Source organism: Schistocerca cancellata, chromosome 1 (genome assembly GCF_023864275.1).
Source record: "Schistocerca cancellata isolate TAMUIC-IGC-003103 chromosome 1, iqSchCanc2.1, whole genome shotgun sequence".
NCBI classification, from domain to species: domain Eukaryota; kingdom Metazoa; phylum Arthropoda; class Insecta; order Orthoptera; family Acrididae; genus Schistocerca; species Schistocerca cancellata.
Window position 1 is genome coordinate 311,938,748 of NC_064626.1, and position 22,879 is coordinate 311,961,626.

General features: G+C 40.1%; 1 protein-coding gene across 1 annotated transcript in view; it reads left to right on the plus strand.

Annotated features, from left to right (window-relative positions):
• Positions 1-22,879, plus strand: part of LOC126172775 (insulin-like growth factor-binding protein-related protein 1) — a 132,686-nt gene that overhangs the window by 94,426 nt on the left and 15,381 nt on the right. The window contains exons 2-3 of the mRNA XM_049920907.1: positions 12,159-12,315; positions 18,937-19,080. Of these exons, the coding sequence (XP_049776864.1) occupies positions 12,159-12,315; positions 18,937-19,080 (301 nt within the window). The remainder of the gene's footprint in view (positions 1-12,158; positions 12,316-18,936; positions 19,081-22,879) is intronic.

The window sequence follows — 22,879 nt, forward strand, 5'->3', positions numbered from 1 at the left end:
AACTGTGCCGTCAAAGAAGAATGGCCCAATCAAGGCCCGGTAAGACAACCCACACCACACATTTACTCCTGGCAAATTCACGGCTTTGTCTACAGGGACGTTCGGATTTTCGGCGGCCCAGTAGATGCAATTGTAGCGATTTACTGTACCATTGAGTTTGAACTGTGCCTCATCAGACCACACAATCGTCTCTGCAAACTCTTCTTCGTTGTACAACATGTTAGTAAACCACTCGCAGTACCTTATTCTACGGTCTGGGTCGTCCTCGTTCATTACGTGTAGCAATCGTGGGATGTAGCACTTCCACTTTGGCTGGTTGGTTTGTGGGATTGAAGGGACCAGACTGCTACGGTCATCGGTCCCACTTCACTTTGCTGTCTTCAAAATTCACTGAACACTTGAGCGACTCACTCCAGTTTCACGGGCACACTGTCTCACAAACTTTTGTGGTGAGCGAGTGAATTGCTGTAACACACGACGGCAGTTAGCTGCACTTGTTACTGTTACAGGTCGTCCAGATCGTTGTTTGTGTACATCTGTAACACAGCCTTCGGCCTCGAGTTTGTCTCGAATCGTTAAACGTGTCGGTGGCCCTGTTTGATAATCATTTCGCCATTGCTGTTGAATCTCATTAATGTTTTCGTACTTAAAATACCACTTCAAAACAGACTTCCTTTCATCGAATGTAAGCCTTGCGCCAGCTTTTTTTACTCGAGTTACTAGGTGCAACTAAGAACAAAACACTGACTATCTGGCGACTGTCATCTGACAAAACAAAACAACGCAATACAACGCTTGTGTGGCGATTGCCGGAACTACAAACTATTACACTACCGAAGATGAGACAACTCCGTCAATTAGTTTGCCAGTTATGGACTTTTAAACAGTGAATACGCTTTTTTGGACCCCTCTGTATATGCCCCCGTATGACCCATAATTTCTCGTATCTTATCTTCGTGATCCTTACGCGAAATGTATGTTGGTGGCAGTAGAATCGTTCTCTAGTCAGCTTCATATGCCGGTACTCTAAATTTTCTCAATAGTATTCCTCGAAAAGAACGTCACGTTCCCTCGAGGGATTACCGAAGTATCTATGTATAGTTGCGTGTTGTTCGAACCTACCGAACAAATTTCGCAGCCAGCCTTTGACTTGCCTCTATGTCTTTCTCTAATCCGACCTGGAGCAGATCCCAAACACTCGAGTAGTTCTAAATAATAGGGCGCACTAGAGTCCTGTGTACGTTGTGCTTTATAGAAGTACCACGTTTTCCTAAAATTCCTCCCAATAAACGAAAGTCGACCATTTGCATTCCCTACCACAGTCCTCACATGGTTGTTCCATCTCATTTCGCTTTGCAGCTCTACGCCCAGATATTTAACCGACGTGACTGTGTCGAGCAGGACACTACTAATGTTGTATCCTAATATTACAGGTTGTTTGTCATACTCACCCGCATTAATTTACTTTTTTGTGGTTATAGAGTTAGCTGCCATTTATCAAAACAAATAGAAATTTTGTCTAAGTCATCTTGTATCCTCCTACAGTCACTCAACGAAGATGTCTTCCAGTAAACCACAGAATCATTAGCAAACAACGGCAGATTGCTCCCCACCCTTTCTGCTAGATCGTTTATGTACACTACTGGCCATTAAAATTGCTACACCACGAAGATGACGTGCTACAGAAGCGAAATTTAACCGACAGGACGAAGATGCTGTGATATGCAAATGATTAGCTTTTCAGAGAATTCACACAAGGATGGCGCCGGTGGCGACACCTACAACGTGCTGACATAAGGAAAGTTTCCAACCGATTTCCCATACACAAACAGCAGTTGACCGGCGTTGCCTGGTGAAACGTTGTTGTGATGCCTCGTGTAAGGAGGAGAAATGCGTACCATCACGTTTCCGACTTTGATAAAGGTCGGATTGTAGCCTATCGCGATTGCGGTTTTATCGTATCGCGACATTGCTGCTCGCGTTGGTCGATATCCAATGACTGTTAGCAGAATATGGAATCGGTGGGTTCAGGAGGGTAATACGGAACGCTGTGCTGGATCCCAACAGCCTCTTATCACTAGCAGTCGAGATGACAGGTATCTTATCCGCATGGCTGTAATGGATCGTGCAGCCACGTCTCGATCCCTGAGTCAACAGATGAGGACGTTCGCAATACAACAACCATCTGCGCGAACAGTTCGACGACGTTTGAGGGAGCATGGACTATCAGCCCGGAGACCATGGCTGCGGTTACCCTTGACGCAGCATCACAGACAGGAGTGCCTGCGATGGTGTACTCAACGACGAACCTGGGTGCACGAATGGCAAAACGTCATTTTTTCGGATGAATCCAGGTTCAGTTTACAGCATCACGATGGTCGCATCCGTGATTGGCGACATTGCGGTGAACGCATATTGGAAGCGTGTACTCGTCATCGCCGTACTGGCGTATCACCCGGCGTGATGGTATGGGGTGCCATTGGTTACCGCAACTCGGTCACCTCTTGTTCGGATTGACTTTGAACAGTGGACGTTACGTTTCAGATGTGTTACGACCCGTATCTCTACCCTTCATTCGACCCCTGCGAAACCCTACATTTCAGCAGGATAATGCACGACCGCATGTTGCAGATCCTGTACGGGCCTTTCTGGATACAGAAAATGTTCGACTGCTGCCCTGGCCAGCACATTCTCCAGATCTCTCACCAATTGAAAACGTCTGGTCAATGGTGGCCGAGCAACTGGCTCGTCACAATACGCCAGTCACTACTCTTGATGAACTGGGGTATCGTGTTAAAGCCGCATGGGCAGCTGTACCTGTACACGCTATCCAAGCTCTGTTTGACTCAATGCCCAGGCGTATCAAGGCCGTTATTACGGCCAGCCAGAGGTGGTTGTTCTGGGTACTGATTTATCAGTATCTATGCACACAAATTGCGTGAAAATGTAATCACAAGTCAGTCCTAGTATAATATATCTGTCCAATGAATACCCGTTTATCATCTATATTTCTTCTTGGTGTAGCAATTTTAATGGCCAGTAGTGTATATAGAAAATGAGAGCGCTCCTATCTCACTTCCCTGGGGCACTCCTTACGATATCCTTATCACTGATGAATACTAGCCGTAGAGGACAGCATACTGATTAATGAAGAAGCTTTCGAGCCACTCATGTATCTACGACCCTTTTCCATATGCTTGTAACTTCGGTAATCGTAGATTACTGCTCCAGTGCTTGGAGACCTTATCAAGTAGGCTTGACAATAAACATCGAACACATTCAGAGAAGCGCTGTTACGGTCCTAACAGGTAGGTATAGCGCATATGAAAATGTAAAAATGCTCGAGGAGCTTGGACAGAAATTTCAGAGCCCTATTTGCAGACTGCAGAGATTTTTCGGCCTCTCCCCCAACCTCATTTTTCTACCTATATGCCACTCTTCCTAACTTTTCTGTCAGGAGCTGTGTCCTCCTCTATTCCTTCGTTTCCAGATGCTGGAAGCCCTATACTGTCATCACAAGTCCCTATTTTTAACCCTTTCAGACATGAATTTTTTCTGGAGGACAGAAAATTTTTATTTATCTGGTAATGCTCTTAGATGATTTTTTAATGATTTTAGATGCAAGATTTACGCAAAAATGTGTACCTATTTTCAAAACATGCTTCGTACACTTGGCTTCATTTTATGCACTATAATGACTAATTACGAAATATTCTTTATTGTAATAAATAGTAAAATGATAATTTAATAATTACCATGCAAAATAACAATATTCAGTTACACAGTGGAATACAGGAAACTAACCGCATTCCTGTACTATGGTGGTCACGAGCTGCTGCGCACTGCTGCATTGACTTGCTGATTTTTTCATAGTGCGCCCCAACCATAGGTAGCACTTGCGCATGATGAAAAGGTTGATCACACACAAATGTGTACCTCAGGTAGCAGCTAAGACACAGGAAAAGTAATTGTACATGATTGTAGCCTGAGGGTCTGAAAGGGTTAATGCGTCTTCAGCATCAACACCAACGACAATGTCACTTCCACTTCTTATACTACCACAACTGTCGCCACATGATTCACCCTCGTCAACGCTTTCAATAGATTGTGTTAAAATTTCATGCTGACTGTTAATTTTACTGCTGGCGATCGGCTGGTTCAGATCTGTATTTCCATACTTAAAAAATGTTCCCTACCTGTTGTAGCCTGAACGACGTCTTCCTTTTCTCATTCAGTTAGTTTGTTTCATATTTTGTGTACTACTCAGCTTCCTCAGCTAATATATATTTTTGTTTATGACAACAGACGTTCTGAGCTTTCGTCAAACTTCGACTGACCTAACACATATTTGATCTTCAGTTAGTAAATCGTTAGAAACATTGACTGCAATTTGGATGCTGCAGCTGCCTTTTTATTCTGCTCCTTGTTCCAATTTTCGCATTTATAATCGTGCCACACTTTTTCATTTGTATGTTACACAACACACTGGATTGCTGCTAACGGCTGATAGATACAATATCTACAAGGATATTGGCACTTCAAAGAACAGAAGACCATCACTACAGAAAATGGGTGAACCAGGAACTGTACAGCCAGACAGAGAGGATTTCACACATGGTCAGGGAAAAAAGAAAGACCGCATTCTTCCACTACATCATTACAATGGCCCATTGGAAGTTGACAATCAGATACTGGTACTGAAGTTTCTAGTGAGCAAGAGAACGTAAGTACACTGGACCCAAGAACTGTAATGGCATTTACACTAAATGGGAATAAAGAAGAGAGATTTACGACATGACAAGGTTTAAATAAAAAATTGAGCCTACCACAAATTTCCAGGACAAAAATATCATAGACAGAGAAGTAAAGACGGCTGCAATGAATGAAAATGAAATATTGTTGGAAAAGAGTAAATATCAGAATAAAGGAGATCCAAATTAACGCTCCATTACACGCTATGTATCTCACAGATACACAGCATGTTTGATAACAGGTTTAGCCGCCCGAGGGCGACGTTGTCTTCCTCTTTCCTATTCCTCAAGCATGTGTTCTTCAGCGAGTTAGTCGAGCGCTGTCATGCGTTTCACCCACGAGAGGCGATTAATTTACTTCTGTATCTAACAGATACGCCGTGTGTTTTTAAGTAAGTTTTTAAATACTACCCTTCTATTTTCTTTTTGGTACACGTTGTGATACCATGTGATTATAATTATTTTTGTGAAAATGGATTTGTTTACCCGATACACCCTCATGTATCTCTCTGATACAACGCGTGTATCTATATTAGTTTGACTGGTCCAAATGTTCTGAGTAACTTTGTTTTGTGCAAAGCCGCACGGGGTAGCCGCGCGGTTTAAGGGCGCCTTGTAACGGTCCGCGCTGCTCCCCCTGTCGGAGGTTCGAGTTCTACCCCGGGCATGGGTGTGTGTTGTCCTTAGCGTGAGTTAGTTTAAGTTAGATTAAGTCGTGTGTAACCTTAGGGACCGATGACCTTAGCAGTTTGGTCCCATAAGACCTTACCACAAATTTCCAAATTTTGTGCAAACTACTCGTACATAATTTGTTTTAGGTTCAAAATGGCGACAAAAGCAGTATTTCAATAACTCCGCTGACATCCGGCAAATTCACTAACATCTATTTGATGGCTTTGACGAGAGTGATGACGAAGTAAGTCTACCTTCTTTAGCTTCAGTTCCTGAAGGAAAATCAAACCTCTTTACAGAGGTTCCAGAAGAGGAAGCCGACACTGGTGCGGAAGAAGACGTTCAAGAACGAGAAGAGAACTCTGACACTGAACAAAGTGATTCAGACACACCACCTGATTGTGAAGACGACGAGACCTCTTATGTCTGCCTAAAAAACCAAATACTGGATTCAATTTCATGAAGAAAATCACCTTATCCATATAAGAGGAGAGGTAAACACAATCTCATACGACAGCTCCCAGGCCCAGTAGGAAAGGCAAAAAGGCACAAACCATTCTGGAAAACAGACTCTGTTGATTCGAGGACAATATGTTAGAAATAGTTCAAATGGTTCAACTGGCTCTGAGCACTATGGGACTCAACTGCTGTGGTCATAAGTCCCCTAGAACTTAGAACTACTTAAACCTAACTAACCTAAGGACAGCACACAACACCCAGCCATCATGAGGCAGAGAAAATCCCTGACCCCGCCGGGAATCGAACCCGGGAACCCGGGCGTGGGAAGCGAGAACGCTACCGCACGACCACGAGATGCGGGCTTAGAAATAGTTGTGATGCTCACTAATCAATATACTAATAGCATCTGATACAATTATTGACGTATCAGAGACGTTAAAAACACCAACAAACACGAAATAAAAGCATTTATGGGACTTCTCTACGTTGCTGGAACTTATAAAGCAGGGAAACTGAAACTTTCACATTTATTGGCCTGATGATGAATTCGAGACTGAGATATTCCGTTCCACCATGGACATCAAAAGGTTTCGTTTCTTACTTCAAACTCTAAGATTCGATGACAGGCAAACTGGAGAAGAGCGAAAGGCGCTCTGTCGCCTTGCCTCTATCAGCGACAATTTTGGAAAATTTGTCAAGAACGGTAAAGTGAGTTATCAAGTGGTAGAAGACGTCGCCATCGATGAGAGATTGGTGGCTTTTAGAGGCAGGTGCAACTTTATTCAATGTATCCGTTCCAAGCCACCTAAATGTGGAGTTAAAATCTTTGCTGCCGTCGATTCGAGCGTGTATTATACATGCAACATGGAAATCTTCGCAAGCAAGCAACCTGACGGCCCTTCCCAGCTTTGTAATAAATCTGTGGATGTCGTTCAACGCCGGTTGTTCCATTTAGTATACCAGGACGCAATAAAATGAAGACCCAAAGAAACTGGTGCACTTGCTTAATATCGTGTAGGGCGTCCATGAGCACGCAGAAGTGCGGCTACGCGACGTGGCATGGACTCTACTAATGTCTGAAATAGTACTGGAGGGAACTGAGACCGTGAATTCTGGAGGGCTGTCCATAAATCCGTAAGAATACGATGGGGATGAGATCAGTTCTGAACAGGACATTACAAGGCATCCCAGATATGGGGAGTTTGGTTGCCAGCGGAAGTGTTAAAACTCAGAAGAGAGTTCGTGAAGCCACTCTATAGCAATTCTGGACGTGTGGAGTGTTTCATTGTCCTGCTAGAATTGATCAAGTCTGTCGGAATGCACAATGGACATGAATGGATGCAGGTGATCAGACTGGATGCTTACATACGTGTAACCTGTCAGAGTCGTATCTAGACATATCGGGGGTCCCATATCACTCCAACTGCACACTCCCCACACCATTACAGAGCCTCTGCCAACCTGAACAGTCCCCTGCTGACATGCAGGGCCAATGGATTCACGAGGTTGTCTCCATACCCGTACACGTCCATCTGCTTGGTATAATTTGAAACGAGACTCGTTCGACCAGGCAACGTATTTCCAGTCAATAGCAGTCCAATGTCGGTTTTGACAGGCCTAGGCGAGGTGTCATGCTTTGTGTCGTGCAATCATCAAGGGTACATGAGCGGGCCTTCAGCTTCGAAAGTCCATATCGATGATGTTTCGTTGAATGGTTCACACGCTAACACTTGTTATTAGCCCAGAATTGAAATCTGCAGCAATTTGCGGAAGGGAAATCTCATGTGTCGACTGCAGCACCACGTTCAGACTCAGTTAAATCTTGATAACCTGCCATTGTAGCAGCAGTAACCGATCTAACAAATGTGCCAGACACTTGTTGGTATTATATAGACGTTTCCGACCGCAGCACTGTTTTCTACCTGTTTACATATCTCCATATTTGAATATGCATGCCTATACCAGTGTATTACAGCTGACAACTGGTTCAGTAATCTTACTCTGCTTTATACCTTGTTAACAAAATACGGCCTGTCTATGTGGGGACTTTGAAAAAGAACAAATGGCAAATTCCAAAAGAAATGAAGGATTTGAGAAACAGAGAGGCATTCCCCAACGTTCTTGCTTTCAACAAGGAGAGCACTATGGTTTCGTATGTGCCACACAAGAAAAAGAATGTACTCTTGATGTCCAATACACATTTGGATGGAGCAATTGATGAAGAAAATGGGGACAAAAGAAAACCAGAAATGATTACGTATTATAGTAACATATACTTGGTATGGACATTGTTTGACATGTGTTCTGATTACAGTGTCCAAAGAGGCACGAGAAAGTGGCCAATGGTTGTGTTTTCCACCATTCTATACATAGCTGGTACAAACAGGCAAGTCATTTGCCTAGGGAATGGACAAAACATGCCATCTCGCCGGGTTTTCCTTCGTGAGCTGGGAAAAGAGCTTGTAGGTAGAGGGGAGCGGGCATGGTAATTATGACAATAAATGATCACTCTGACTCCCTTCACTTACTATGAATACTTTTATTCTCACAGCGTATACACAATATGTGTAGAATAGAGGAGAACTGATCTGGCAAAGATACAGTTGTTCTTGCTGCGGTATGACAGTGATATTATTGGAGGGAGGGGGGAGAGGAGTAGAGCCAGTGGTTCTATGTCCCCACAAGCTCATAAAGAATCACTAGATTAGGCGATCACAGCTCACATGCTTGTCACGCACTATGGCCTTATGTCTTTGAGAGCTTCTTCAAGATCAAGTAACACAAACTTCAAGCAACTCTGCAACAACTCATACAGAAGCTCATAATCAAAAACACTGCCAACCATGTTGGGGTGATGACACTAAAACCAAATACACAGGCAAAGCATGTGGCCAATATTTATGCCCACAACACTGTGACTATTTTTGTGTTGGTGATTGTAAAATTGATCATGATGATGATGAAAGTAATACAGACTGACATTTTGTAAAAGTAGAAGTTGTTAGGGACATTTTTTCTGTTTGTTTCTTTTTTACTAGTACTATTAGTACTAGTCAGGTTTAACTCTTTGGATTGAATTTCTATGAACTAGTTTATAATAAAAGTTTTTATCTAATTTATTTAATTAATAACATTCTTAATTTGATGTATGTGTACTTTTTCACCTGGGAAATCAGAAACATTACTGTTTTTAGTTGACTAAATATGTATCTCACAGACACAAGGCATGTACTGGTGTTGGGTGATGCATGTAAAGGAGTGTTAATGTGGTTCTCAGATGACCAAAACTAAAAGAAGAAAGACAAAGAAACATGAAGATGTTTAAGAACTGTGAAAAAGCATAGAATTGGATTATAATATCAATGTGAATAATGATTGGCTTATACATCTACATCTACATCTACATTTATACTCCGCAAGCCACCCAACGGTGTGTGGCGGAGGGCACTTTACGTGCCACTGTCATTATCTCCCTTTCCTGTTCCAGTCGCGTATGGTTCGCGGGAAGAACGACTGTCTGAAAGCCTCTGTGCGCACTCTAATCTCTCTAATTTTACGTTCGTGATCTCCTCGGGAGGTATAAGTAGGAGGAAGCAATATATTCTATACCTCATCCAGAAACGCACCCTCTCGAAACCTGGCGAGCAAGCTACACCGCGATGCAGAGCGCCTCTCTTGCAGAGTCTGCCACTTGAGTTTGTTAAACATCATGTTTACAGACACCCAGATATTTGGTTCAAGATTAAATACACCAAGACCTGTTTGAATTACAGAAAGTAACAGAAGACTATGAGTTATACATTTTCTCAAAAATTGTATTCTTACTTTTTTGTGGTGCCTTGTAAGGCTGCTGCACATTGGTTTTCAAGAGCACCTGAAATAAACAAACTGACAAGTCTACCATCATTGTTTGTAAACTTTCTCCTTTTCATGAAAGTTGATAATTTAAATATATAAACCCACAGATATTATCCTTACATGAAACATTGTCAGTATTCAAATGGTTTCCTTACATAAAATTTGTAAGACAATGTTATACAATTTGTTCATGCATACCAGTTCCATATTTAAAAACTCACAGAAAAGCCAAAATGTTGTGCAGTGCAGTAAGCAGAACTGTGATAAATACAGAAAGGATAGCAACTGCTGAAAGTTAGCAATACTATGGCAAAATCAAGAGGCTTGGATGAATCATTACTGAGAAGGAACAAGTAGAATCTAGAATTTATTCAATTTATTTCTGCAGCAAGGAGTGCTGGAATATGCTAATGGCTCAACATCAAAAGCTGTGGTAATACCAGTACAGGTGGGGAAATGAAGAAAAGATGAGCCATGCATGTTTGGAATGTGTTATCAGACTAGCAGCTTCTGCAGGGTAGACTGATTGAAAGCCAGATCAAAAGAAAAAGAATAAATAAATTTGCAAGTTTGCAATAAGCTCATGATCTATTTTGTAGTTACCATGCACAAATTTAATCCTGAATCACTGCCCTAAAATGTTTCTTGATACTTGTCCAGCTGCCTTTTTTGGAAAGTTACGCAAAACAAGGAGTGATTTTTCTTTTTTTAATTTCTTGCCCTTTGATTAGTCGTATGTGCCTCAGAGCTTTTATAATCTTCAGAAGACCTTGTGCATTAAATCTTATGAGACACAGAATGAAATTTTTCACTCTGCAGCAGAGTGTGCACTGATATGAAACTTCCTGGCAGATTAAAATTGTGCGCTGGACCGAGACTTGGACTCAGGACCTTTGCATTACGTGGGCAAGTGCTCTACCATCTGAGCTACCCAAGCACAACTCATGCCTTGTTCTCACAGCTATAAGTCCTCCAGTACCTCATCTTCTATCTTCCAAGCTTCATGGAAGCTCTCCTGCGAACCTTGCATAAATAGCATTCCTGGAAGATAGGATATTGCTGGGACACGGCTTAGTCACAGCCTGGGGGATGTTTCCACAATGTGATTTTCACTCTGCAGTGGGGTGTGTGCTGATATGAAACTTCCTGACAGATTAAAACTGTGTACCAGACCTGAGACTCGAACTCAGGACCTTTGCCTTTCAGTCCGGCACACAGTTTTAATGTGCCAGGAAGTTTCTTATGAGACACGTTTTGTATCTGCTATACAATAATTTTAAACTGAAAACTTTCACAATATTTTTTTAACTGTCAACAACCCACCAAATTAATAAATGGTGTCACTAGGTCTAGTGAAACATCTCCATTTGTCTCTGATTTTCATTCATTTTTTCCTTAATATCTTAAATGTTTGATTATTTTCAGTAGTGATACACAACCTTTTGTTGTACCTTTCTCTTCATCTCTTACTTTCACTTTTCATCATCAATTTATTTCCTATATGCTCATAGTCTCAGCTTTATATCATGAACTGTAATTTCGATATCTTCAACTTTTTAGTCCTGTCTTCCTCAGTTGCATGTAATATTACGGTAGTTCATTGTGTTGTGGAATGTGGGAAAAAAACCGCAAATTGGCATTCATAAGAAGAAGAACACCAAAAATGCAACAGGAGCATAATATGTAAGAAATTGTCCACGCAACCTGTCACTGATGATGCCTTGCAGAAAATAAAGGCGAAACGTGTATGGCACTAAAATTGTGTTTTATTCAGTTGCTGTCAGATGGTCCATAAGTAAAAATTATCAGTATACTGTAATTTTGATGTTTTTGCAACATTGTACAGATGAACTTCCTATGGCAACTTCTTAATTGCATTGTGGTTAATCATTGAGGCTAATCTTGACTAAAAAAGTAAGAGATAATAACAGTTTGCCAAAAGTCTGGAAAGAAATGGGGCTGAGACAGTTTGAACAGCCATGACATTTTGCTTCAATGTTCCGCTAAGGACATTCTGTGCAGTCACATATGTGTACAATTGAAGTAATTGTCAAACATTATTTTGATCATGTGGAAACACAATTGCAAAACATTTCACATAGAAAATCTGTCGGTATGATGAGGTCAATCTGCAGGATTGCCTTTCATTAATTAAATTCTTTTGTACTTCTCCTAAGAAGAAAGTGAAACTTAGAGATGTGTGCTTTCATGCTATTAAGAGCTACAACATTGAGGGAAATAGTCATTCTTTCTATCTTTGCTCAAGCATTTCTATTGTACCTTGACAATGAACTTAAAAAAATGCCTTTTGTAAAAGTGTACACTTTGCATATGAGTTTTCTGTTAAATTTTCTAAATCATCTACTGGATTTTGTTGGATAAAAGATCTGATTTATAACTACAAAATTCTGTTCACAGGATGAGCCCGAGTCTTTGTGCATGTGTAAAGATTCACGTGAAGCATGTGGGACAAATAACAGGACATATGACTCAGTTTGTCAGTTGAAAGCAGATGCTAGTAAATTTGAGGAGCAACCCTCAATTCGACTAAAGCACTGGGGACCTTGTGAAAGTGGTAAGACCTCAAGAACACTTTTATACAGTAAAATAATTTCTGAATGTGTAATAATATAACAAATTGTATTTGTGAGATTGAATATATTTAAGTATAAATCACTGTACATAAAACATTTAGTACATGAATAAATGAAGGTCACTTAAAACAATCATGTAGATGGTTCACTGAGAAAGTGTGTTACACACAGACTTGTGTCTCATTAGAAAGACTTCTATTAGATCCATGTCATATATATGTAATTAACTATCTGTAAATACAGGAATTTGAAGAAATCTGCCTGAAAGTCACTTACACACTGAAAATTTGTGACACTTATCTGTTTATGTTGAGAGGGCTCTCTTTTTGTTTTACACACTGAGTATCACAAATACAGAGACTATGTTGCCAGAAGTTATGAATTTCAGTTCCATTTGCTCAGTATGACAGTATTATGTGTAAGTAGTGTGCCAAGTAGGTAGGCACAAAAAAGGCAAATTAATCAGCTGTTAATATGAACCCATTTTGCTGTTATTATTGTTACTGTTAATAAGATATGCCAGGAACTCAGTATTAAAATCAGCCATCACTTTAGTAGACCAGCACCTGTAAGTAGGCAAAGTCACTCTAAAGTATGTTTTGTTAACTGATTAGATAGTATCTTCAACTGCAGCAAGGGACTGTATTACAACTAACGTTGTACCCAAGGACAATTCCAGGGTTTGGCCTTGTAACACCAAGCAAAACAGCTTTGATGTGTTGGTATGTGAACAGCTGAAAGCAAGGGGAAACTACAACCATAGTTTTTCCTGAGGGCATGCAGCTCTACTTTATGGTTAATTATGGCATCCCCTTGGGTAAAATATTCTGGAGGTACAATAGTCCCCCATTTGGATCTCTGGCGGTGAGTACCTGGGAAGGTATTGTCATCAGGAGAAACAAAACTGGCCTTCTACTGATCAGTTGGATCCCTTAATTGAGCAGGTAGGTTAAAAAATTTGGAAAGCAAAATGGATAGGCTGAAGTTAGATGTAGTGGGAATTAGTGAATTTCTGTGGCAGGAGGAGCAGGACTTCTGGCCAGGTGCATACAGGGCTATAAATACAAAGTCACATACAGATAATGCATGGATGGGTTTAACAATGAATAAGAGAATAGGAATGTGGGTAGTGAACACATTATTGTAGCAAAGATAGACATGAAGCCCACACTTACCACAGTAGTATAAGTTTATATGCCAACTAGCTGCAGATTAAGAAATTAAAGAAATGTATGATCAGATAAAAGAAATTATTCAGATTGTTAAGGGAGACAAAAATTTTATTGTAATTGGGGACTGGAATTTGACAGTAGAAAAAGGAAGAGAAGGAAAAATAGTAGGTGAATACAGACTGGAAGAAATTAATGAAAGAGAAAGCTGCCTGCTAGAATTTTGCTCAGAAGCAGAACATAATTTAATCATTAATAACACTTGCTTTAGGAATCTCAAAAAGAGGCTGTATATGTGAAAAGACATGGAGACACCAGAGGATTTCAGATTGATTATATAATGGTAAGACAGAGATTTCTGAAGCAGGTTTTAAATTGTAAGACATTTCTGGGGGCAGATGTGAACTCTTGACTACAAGTTATTGGTTATGAACAATAGAGTAAAACTGAAAACATTGCAAAAAGTCAGGAAATTAAGGAGATGGGATGTGGATAAGTTGAAAGAACCAGAGGTTGTTGGGAGTTTGCATTAGGCAATGGTTGACTTCAAGTGGGAAAGGAAATGTAGTAGAAGATGAATGGGTAGCTTTAAGAGATGAAAAAGTGAGTGCAGCACAAGATCAAAAAGGTAAAAAGACAAGGCCTGCTGGAAATACTTTGATAACATAGCTGATACTGAATTTAACTGATGAAAAGAGAGATTATAAAAATGCAACAAATAAAGCAGATGAAGTCTAAAAAATGAGACTGATAGCAAAATGGCTAAGCAGGAGTGGCTAGAGGACAATTGTGAGGACTTAGAAGCATATTTCACTGGGTGAAAAATAGATACCATCTACAGAAAAATTAAAGCGACTTTTTGAGAACAGGGAATCAGTGTATCAATATCAAGAGCTCAGATGGAAAACCAATAACAAGCAAAGAAGGGAAAGGTGAAAGAAGTATGTGGAGGGTCTATACAGGGAAGATGATCATGAATTCAATATTATAGAAATGGAAGAGGACATAGATGAAGATGAGATGGCAGACATGATGTTGCAAAAATAATTTGAGAGAGCACTGAAAGACCTAAGTTCAAACAAGGCCCCTGGAGTAGACGAGATTCCACCAGAACTACTGACAGCCCTGGGAGAGCCAGCCATGAGAAAACTCTTCCACCTGGTGTGCAAGATACATGAGACATGCAGAATACCCCCAGACTTCAAAAAGAATGCAGCAATTCCAATTCCAAAAAAAGCAGTTGCTGACAAGTGTGGAAATTACCAAACTATCAGTTTAATAAATCATGGTTGCAAAATACTAATGCAAATTCTTTACAGAAGAATGGAACAACTGGTAGAAGTGAATGTCAGGGAAGATCAATAAGATTTTCAGAGAAATGTAGGAACACGTGAGCATTGTCTATCTTATAAGGCTGGTTAAGGAAAGGCAACTCTACATTCATAGCATCTGTAGACTAAGAGAAAGCTTTTGACACTGTTGACTCAAATACACTTTGAAATTCTGAAGATAATAGGAGTAAACACTTATAATATTCAAGGAGCATGAAAGGAATTCAGTTGTTGAGAAGAGAGTGAGACAGAGTTGCAGAATATCCCTTATGTTATTCAATTTGTATCCAGAGTAAGCATAAAAAAAGTAATTCAGACAGCAAAATACTTGGAAGAGCTGCTGAACAGAATGGACAGTGTCTTGAAAGAAGGACAAAAGATGAAAATCAACAAAACATGACAAGAATCAGGTGAAGCTGAGGGAATTAGATTAGAAAATGAGACAGTTAAAGTAGCAGATAGGTTTTGCTTATTTGAGCAGCAAAATAACTGATTATGTTCAAAGTAGAGAGGATATAAAATCCAGTGGCAAAAAGAGAATTTATGAAAAAGAGAAATTTCTTAAGATTTAACAAATGCTTAAGTGTTAGGCTGACTTTTCTGAAGGTATTTGTGGAGACGTGTGGAAGTGAAACGTGGTTGATAAACAATTCAGACAAGAAGAAAATAGAAGCTTTTGAAATGTGGTGCTACAGAAGAATGCAGGAGATTAGATAGGTAGATCATGTAACTAATGAGCAGGTACTGTATGGAATTGGGGAAACAAGAAATCTGTGGCACAACTTGACTAAAAGAAGTGATAAGTTGATAGGATATATTCTAAGACATCAAGCAGGCTTGACAGTCTAGAGTAGCATGGAGAGCTGCATTACACCAGTCTTTGGATTGAAGACTGCAACAACAATAACATACACTTAAAGTGTCTATATGGCTCTGTAGAACACTGGTGACACAGGTAACAACACTAACAAATTTGGCAAACAGTCTACAACAAATTATTGGAAAATGTTTGCAAAGGACAAATATAAGGATGAAATTAAAAACAATATTGTATCATACACTTTTCATTTGATACCAAATGTTCCAATTTTTATAGAGAGGGAATGGGACTTGGTTTTCTATCTCAGGCATGCACAAACACATCACCGAAGGATTTCAGAAACAAAAACTTCTTCCTCTAGTAAGAAAATGATTAAGAAATGGAGACAAATCAGGGAATAATTATAAAAATTCTCTGTGATTTGAGACTGAGATAGATACTGGGAATATCTAAATTCTGATAACCTGAGTAAAAAGAAAGTATAAGCACTTGGAAAGTGCAAATTGAAAAAGATGGAGAGGGAGGAAGGGGAAGGCAGAAAACAGAACCATGAGTGATACTAAAATGAACAGTAACAAAGGAGAAAAAGGAAAGAAAGACCAAAGTGGGGAGCAAAAGATGTTGACACAGAAATGTAGTGGACCTGTGGGCAAAAATTGCTACAGTGCGTTGGTGATCTGTTCCTCTGGGCTGTCAAGATGACATTCAGCTCTCCCACCTGTGTACTGGAGGCTTTGGTAGATTCAAGAGGGCTACACGGTACTGTCAGAGCGGTGACTTGACTGCAGTAAGACGGATGCTACTCATGAAAACTCTTCACTGTTCCAACAAGCTGAGAGCAGCTACATGTATGCACACTCCTCAGATGACACATTTTTCTGACACTGACCGACAGCATTTGTGTTCAATAGGTATAGTCAGGTGTTGGTCTCTGACTCATGTGAAGTGATGTTGGACTGCTGCTGGGTGAAAGTGCAGTGACTCTGTAGGACTGGCCCACTGGGAGTTGAGGCAGTAGCTAGTGGTTAGCTGACCCTAGTGCAGCATTCCCTCTGGCCACAGTGACTGGGCTTAGCACATCGGTGCTTGGATCTTATGAGGTCTGCATACTTCAGGTGGTGGGCAATGCTAGATAAGCTGCAGCACAAAGTGGTAAGGCAGTGATCAGCTGCACATGAGGCTAGCTGGCAGTCAGCCTGTTGGGAGGAGACAGAGGCATCTGCATATGAATCTCAGACCTGGATTTGGCTGGCAATGACCAGCCCTGGTGAGTGACAAATCAGTTCGGAGACTAGGAGGGCCTCAGTTCAACTCTGGGCTCACCAGATGGCAGTTGGAACCAGTTCGGCCTAAGGCTTTAAATAGGGATTGGAGTTTGTGTTGGACTTTCGGGATGGGATCACTTGGCAGAGTTTATAGGTGGAGTAGTCAGATAGTGGGCGGAGGCCTTCTGCTAGGCAGTCACTACAATTCATAATAACATTGGTGAGACCTTTGTCTGCAGGTAGGATGATTAGGCCAGGATTTGTTTTGAGGTTGCTTATAGCTTTTCTTTCTTCTACTGAAAGGTTGGTGTTCTGATGAAAGGACTTGGTGAAGGATGGTGAGGCTAAGTTGGAGGTAAGGAATTCCTGAAAGGTGACCAGCAGGTGGTTAGGTGGGAGCGGGGAGGATCACAGTTGGATGGTGCTATGAACTGGAAGAGGCAGGGTTCAATTTTGGAGTTACGGTGGTTTTTGTTGGAGGGATTGGTGGCAAAGAAGTGCTTCCATTGTAGGGATTGGGAGAAGGCATAATACATACGAGTATTTAATTCTCAATTAGCTCATTGTCAGGAACATTGACTGAAATTTCGATGATATAGCTGTCTTTCTATTATGATTGTTGTTGTACCAATTTTCACATTTATATTCACAGCACAAGCACTTTTTCATTCATATGCTGCACAAAACCAGTGCATTGTGCAAAAACTGGAACAACAAACAAGCAGAACAGAAAGGCAGCTGCACATCCAAATTACACTCAGTGTTTTTAATGATGTGCTAACTGAAGAATAAATATGAGTTAGGCCAGTCAAAGATGAACAAAAGCCCAAAACACCAATTGGCATAAATAAAAATATACAAAAAATGGCTGATTGCTGTATTTTTTAAAATAAAGCATAAAGCAATAAAACAAGAATGGAAACCATGAGTGAAGGCATTGGGATGAAGAAGATTGCTGGGTCTGATCATGGTGCTATAGAGGTTTTGGAAAGATCACATGATATTAGGAAGCTGTCGACTCCAGTGGAAAATTTAATTACTGGCTACTAATTTTCCAGCAGAATTTCATCACAAGTCAACAAAACCATTTAAGTTTGTTAGTTACCAGTTAATCACCCATAGTAAGCATTTGGTTTCTTCCAAGTAAGACTGCTGTGTCTTTTCTGGCAAGTGAAAAACTGACAGTGCAAATATCATTCATTAGCTATCATCAAGTGCATTACTGTGTGTCGTATTGCAACAAGAAATTTTATACAATTTTTTCTGTAGGCATTTGGGCTGGATATAAAAGTACTACAAAATTAAATAATGTTAATACTATCTATAGCTCATACATTTCCAGCACCAATGTACATGTCCTTGCAGTAGTGCCATATACAATAAATTTTAACTATAGAGTTTTAAGAGATAGTACTGCATTGTAATATATGAAAACTGATACAGCTCACTTAAAGTAAGCTTTTATTAGTAGCATATGTACCACACTCTTGAAGGAATAGAGTATGCCAGTTCATTGTATTGTATAATTTATCTCATGATGTAATTTTACTGTTAAATATATTTTCAAGGTTCAATTAAATCCACTTATGAGCATTAATGCTAATAAAACATGAGCTAATTCTCTAGAGCAAGATATTAACACTGCAATTACCTTTATCTCATCACCAATAGAATACAAATTTTATTTGATGTTTTAGTATATCCATTTTATTGTGCATGAATGAAATGGAAGTCACCTGAAATACAGAAGAAATAAGAAATGAAAGTCAGAATGATTTAAAAAACCGTTAAATATAATGTAAACATCTCAGACAAAAGAGCAATTTCTGAGTTTATGCATCTGTCACTATACTTCAGGTTTTCCTGTTTCAGGACTTGTAAGTGGACAACCCTGTCAGAAATACTGCTAAAAGTGCTTGGAGTTTAGTTAATTTATACAATTAAAAGTGATTTGCTGATTTTTATATTCTCAAAATAGATAAAAATTACAGCATTTTTTCTTTTGTCTCAATTTCAGCTCCATGGATCACTTCAGGACCTGAAGATGTAGTAGTGCCATTAAACTCTGGCTTATCACTTGACTGTGAAGCTAAAGGTTATCCAGTACCATCTATTCACTGGGAATTCAAGGCTGAAAATGGTTCTGTCAGGCTATTGCCAAGTAAGTAGTTTCTTCATTTTAATGTATGTAAAATTATGACTGCTAAGGCTTATAGTTAACAGTTACTCATTATCAGATGATGATGTTATGGAATCAGTTCCAGTGTGTCATTTAAATGTGTATTAAGATATTCCTATGGCACATAAACTTAATTTAATTAAAAAGTACTTTATAAAAGAAACAAGGAAAGGAAAAGCTTGAAAATGATTACTCAGTGCCCTCACTCTGTACTCAGGCATATTTGTTTGGTGCTCTTCAGCTGATTTAAAAAAAAAAAAATGTTATAATTGTCACTGATGCAATTTATTCTCAAAGATAAAATGTAAGAATAGCTAAATACAACACTTTAAGGAAGAGCAGTAGCTTTTTTCAAAGTATTTGCTTTCCTCTTAACATATTTGTATACACACACACAGGGGTTGGACAAAAATACGGAGCCACTGCAAGGGATGCCTGCTTAACCATAAATACAAATGCTAGACAACCCTGCAGGCTATTGTATTTGACTGCTAATGGCACCTATGCAACATCCTCAATATGTTGGAAGTGTCAGTCATGGTCAGAACAGTGTTCTGCACAGTTACGACTGCATTATACTGGAGCTAAGTAAATTCCAGTGGACAAATTGTTGGTGCTTCTATGGTGGTTGCTTCTATAACTTCAGTAGCCAAAGTGTTTGGTGTTGGAAGAGGCAACGTATCTAAGGTTTATACTGCACATACAGGAAAAGCAGAAAAACATCATTCACTAAGTCAGAAAGTGGATGAAGGTGTGTGTTGAATGATCATGACCTATGTTCGCTGAAGAGGACTGTGACAAAAAATAAGTCTCCAACAGCTGCAAAAGCCATTGCAGAACTGATTGCCACACTCATGAACTCTTTTAGCACTGAAACAACATGATGTGAGTTCCATAGGCAGGAAATTGCAGGGTGAGCATGAATTTCAAAACCAGTTTTCAGTTATGTAAATTATGATAACAGGAAAAAGCTGCTGATGCCATAAAACCTGGACTATGGAGCAATGGAAGGAAGTCATTTGGTTGGATGAGTCTTGATCTACACTGTTTACAACTTATGTCTCAGTTTACATCTCAAGAGTGAAATATGGCAGGGATTTGGTGATAATTTGAACAGCCCTATCATTTTATCCTAAAGTCCACATGGCTACTCTGCAAGGTTGCAGGGAGAGTTCCTACCTGTGCAATTCAAAAAAGCTGGTGTTGGTAGGAAGGATCCTGATGGTCCAGACTGTGAAGCAGCCATTGAAGTGAAGAATTTTGTGTTGGGCAGTGATCTCAGCAACTGGTTGGTCCAGCTTTTTTTTTAGACACAGTTAGTCAATGGACAATCATGCATACAGACAGTTTGTTGGTTGTCACACCCACATAACGCAACACAGTGGTTGCAGCATAGCTTGTAGAACACATGACTACTTTCACAGGTGGCCCTGCCTTTAATGGTAGGGGTGATGGTTGTGACCAGAATGGAGTAAGTGGTGGTGGGAGGATGTATGTGAAAGGTCTTGCATCTAAGTCTATTACAGTAATTTGAGCCATGAGGCAGTGGATTGGGAGCAGAGGTGGAATAGGGATGGATGAGGATATTGTGTAGGTTCGGTGGGTGGGGTAGGAGTAGGGTGGGGAGGAAAGTATGTAACATTCCTCATTTCAGGGTATGATGAGAGATAGTTGAAACCTTGGCAGAGAATGTGATTCAGTTACTTAGATCCTGGGTGGTACTTATTCATGAAAGGAATTTTTTTTGTGACTGCATGATGACACTTTGGTAGATGATGGATGACTGGAGAGATAAGGCATGGAAAATCTGTTTCTGTACAAGGTTGGAATGGTAATTTCAGTCTGTGAAGGCCTCAGTGAGACTCTTGGTGTATTTTGAGAGGGGATGCTCATCGCTACAGGTGCAATGACCACGGGTAGCTAGGCTGTGTGGAAGGGAATTTTTAGCATGGAGTGGCTGGCAGCTGTCACAGTGAAGGTATTGGAGGTGGTTGGTAAGTTCAGTATGGACAGAGGTACTGATGTAGCCATCTTTGAGGTGGAGGTCAACATCAAGGAAGGTGACTTAATGGGTTGAGGACAATCAGGTAAGTGAATGGGGGAGAAGGTGTTAGGGCTCTGTAGGAATGTGGATAAGATGTCCTCGCCCTTGATCCAGATGACAAAGATGTCATCAGTGCATCTCAGCCAGCTGAGAGGTTTGGTATTCTGGCATTCCTCTAGATGGCCCATGAGTAGGTTGGCACCGGATGTAGTTATGCAGGTGCCTGTTGTCATACCATGGATTTGTTTGTAGGTGATGTCTTCAAAGGTGAAGTAATTGTGGGTGAGGATAAAGATGGTCATAGTGTCCAGGAAGGAAGTTGTTGGTTTAAAATCAGTTGGGTGCTTGGGAAGACAGTGTTCAATAGCAGCATTACGGATGAGCAGGGCACCGTGTGGTAAAGGAACAGGAACTGTGGAGAGTCAGTGGATGAAATGGTTGGTATCTTTTGTATAGGAGGGTAGGTTGTGGATTACAGTCTGATGGTGTTGGTCTGTGACAGCAGAGATCCTCTCAGTAGGGCACAGTATCCTGTATGATTGGGTTTATAGATAAAATGAAGGCTTTCATGACCGAATGTTTCAGCTGCTGAGAATTCTTCCAGGTTGTATGGCCATGGTCCATGGAACTCTTCAATCCCTAACGTTTCATCCAAGGCTATGTTGGACATCTTTGGAAGTGCTCCTGGTTGTGCAAGACTCAGCACAACCAGGAGCACCTCCAAAGATGTCCAGCATAGCCTTGGCCAAAATGTTAGGGATTGAAGAGTTCCATGGACCATGGAAATTCTGTTTGATTTTTAGAATGGAATCTTTTTTTTGCGCCTGTCTGTGACTCAGCATCTTCACTATATGGTGAGTAGCAATCTATTATTTGATAATAATATTGGCACTATTCCATCCTGGATTTTCTATTGTTTGATTTTATTTTGAGCAGATGGTTAGAGAACCAACTTGTGAAGGTAACATCTTATTCTTCCTAACAACTAACAGATCTGAGCTTATCGGATCATTTAACATAGAGGAATGTATCAATGATCATAAGGCTGTGATAGCAGCTATGACCATGGGTTTTACAAGAGGTGTTAAGAAAAGTAGGAAGACATTTTTGCTTAGCAATAGTGACAGAATACTAATTGCAGAGTACCTGAACAGTCAAAATCAAATATTCAAAGCTGAGGACAAAGATGTGGAGTACAAATGGAAACATTTTGAAAACACTGTTCAATACACATTAGAAAAGTAAGTTCAGAGGAAGGTGTTAAGGGATGAGAAAGACCCACTGTGGTTTAATAGCCATGTTAGAAAACTGTTACATAAATAAAGAGAACTTCATCACATATACCAGAGAAGTCAAAATGTAGCTGACAAACAAAAGCTGAATGACATGAAAACGAGTGTAAGGAGAGCAATGGGAGAAGTGTTCAATGACTTTAAAAGTAAAATTTTTTCAACCAATCTGTATAAAGGTCTTAAGAGGTTTTGGTCTTATGTAAAATCAGTAAGTCATTCAAAATCCTCTATTTGTTTACTCAGGGACCATACTGGCACCAAAATGGAAGATAATAGATAGAAGGCCAAAGTACTGAAATCAGCATTCTGAAATTGTTTCGCCACAGAAGATTGTAGCACGGTTCCTCCTTCTAATCATTGTACCAATCTCAAAATGGAAGATACTGATAACTGATAATTGCACAGAAAAGCAACTAAAATTACTTACTAATGGAAAGGTATCAGG